At 34.3% G+C, this 2,267-nt stretch overlaps 1 protein-coding gene across 1 annotated transcript; it reads left to right on the top strand.

Annotated features, from left to right (window-relative positions):
* Positions 1–439: 439 nt before the first annotated feature.
* LOC145108454 (signal peptidase I) lies at positions 440–2,267 on the top strand. The gene is made up of 3 exons (XM_079045480.1): positions 440–718; positions 922–1,236; positions 1,371–2,267. The coding sequence occupies exons 1-3, from the start codon at positions 569–571 to the stop codon at positions 2,094–2,096; spliced, it is 1,191 nt and encodes a 396-aa protein (XP_078901606.1). The 5' UTR covers positions 440–568; the 3' UTR covers positions 2,097–2,267.

Genomic DNA, 2,267 nt, shown 5'->3' on the forward strand with positions numbered 1-2,267 from the left:
ACGAAAATGACATAACCTAATTTTTTGAACTTTATATATAGTCTAGGTTAATGAGCCGCAAAACAATAGATGGGTCGTGAAATAACAACCCATAACCCCAAACTGGAGGCGAGTTACGCCCGAAAAGAGTAAAACTACAATTTAGTAGCGATCGGTACCGTCACATATATTTAAATTCGGTATGGTATGGTATGGTACTGTTCAGTATCGGTATCGGTACCGGTTCTGATACGGTATCAATACGGGATCAGAATTTAATACTAACTGCTCATCACATTAAAATGTTAGAAAATAATTCGGACAAAAAAATTAAAGAATAAACCGTTAAAAAGGGATTTTTTTTTGACAATGTGAATTAGACTGTTTTTGGTTTTCATTTCTTTAATTCTAGAAAGGGCATAGACATAATTAAACTCCAAAAAACGGGTATAATCGTAATTGACAATCATAACCAGATCTGGAAAGTGGGAAAATAGTGTTTCACTTGAAATTAAACAAAGTGTTCTTTCGCCACTCGTTGATAGAACTGGAAATCAAACTCCCAAAAACCAGAATTCAATCAACGAAGATGATGATGATGACAATGATCGTCACTAGAATCATTTTCTTGCTCCTGTTTTTGTCACACGCAATCGCTTATACACGGTTTAATCTTTCTCATTTCATCTACCCGAAAATCAGCGACGAATTTCGCCCTCAACCATCTCTTTTCCTAAAGGTAAAACACTCGATTCATGTTTAACTCGAATGTGTTTCTTATAGTGTAACTGTCGTCAATTTTTGATTTGCAACTTTATTTCTGATTCACAAATTCGAAATAAAAGTCGTTTAAAAAAATCTTCTGTCAATTGACGAATTGAACAAAGTGTTTACAAATAGTTCACCTCAATTGATAATTAACTTCGTTGCTCTTTATTATAGGATATTCTAGGAGAAATATCTGCTACTGAACACTGGAAGTTGGAAGACTTTAGGGTTTCGAATCTGGAAATAGAGAAGGTTAAGTTTGGGAATTTGCAGAGATACGAGATTGAGTTTCTGTTAAGGAACAAGAAAGATTATATATTCAATTCGGTGGATAATGTTTCTTCATGGAAGAGATTTAAAGACAAAGAAGGGGATTTTGAGGTTATGGCTAATGAAGTGAGTTCAAAAGCAGTTCTTGGTTCAATTCAAATAGAAGGGCCTGTTGAACTACTAGTTTCTGGAGACAATGAAATGTCTTTACTACTACCAGTATGCTCCTTTCTCCAATCCTCTATCCTAATCCCTAATTCCTTCTAAACTTTCTTGTTTTTAATTTTCTTTGAGACTTTGTGTCCATATGTGTAGATTGTTATACCTATACCTCTCTTTTCAATGTGTTTCAGTGGAACACATCACATTCTGGTCTGAAGAGGATACTTGTTGGAGAAGACATAACTGTAGAAGTGAAGAATGCAAATGAAGTCTCTCTTTTTAAAACATCAAATCTTGGACAACAAGCAGATTCAGAACATAATCTTATTGATCATATCTTTCCATACATGACATGTACACCATTACTTCCAGTAAGAATTTCCGGATCTTCATCTGTAGTTGCCTTCAGGACTCAAAATCCAGGTGCACACATCAGATCAAATCTTCTATCCAATCATGTTATTGAATTACTACCAGATAAATGTTACTCCACACATACATATAAGAAGCAACCATGTCCTATTAAATCATTGAGGTTGAGGATAAGATTGTTGGAAACAGTATTGAAGAGCTTATTAGGTGATAAAATTGGTTATGGGGCTAAACTTAAAGCAAAGATTGAAGCATCAACTGCTTTTCGTTTTGTGATTGAAATAGAAAGGAAAATTAGGATGAATGATACTCGGTGGAAAACTATGGAAGAATGGCGAACAAAGCCTAGTGTTGAGCATGTATGGTTTGATGTATTGGCAAGAATTGAAAATAGGAGGTTAATGCCAATAGTTGTTAAGAAAATGAAGCCTTTTGTTGGAGTAGATTCATCTGCATGGAGTAATTTGATGGCAAATATGTCTTTTACTAAGTTGTCATCTGTTCTTGTAGCTCCTGAGGCTCTTACACTTGATGTGAATTGGTAGGAAAATTGTATTATGGAATAACTTTCATCCTCAGATTATATGTATTGAGTTACTTGTAAAAAAGGTTTATAGTTTGAAGTTTGTAAATCGAGTTCAAATACATTGCAAGTGAGAGAGAAGAAAATGAACATTTGAGTAATGAAGAGCCAAAAGGGTACATTTTTCATTGCA

The sequence above is a fragment of the Lactuca virosa genome, chromosome 4 (genome assembly GCF_052849685.1).
Source record: "Lactuca virosa cultivar CGN04683 chromosome 4, Lactuca_virosa_CGN04683_v6, whole genome shotgun sequence".
Taxonomy (NCBI): domain Eukaryota; kingdom Viridiplantae; phylum Streptophyta; class Magnoliopsida; order Asterales; family Asteraceae; genus Lactuca; species Lactuca virosa.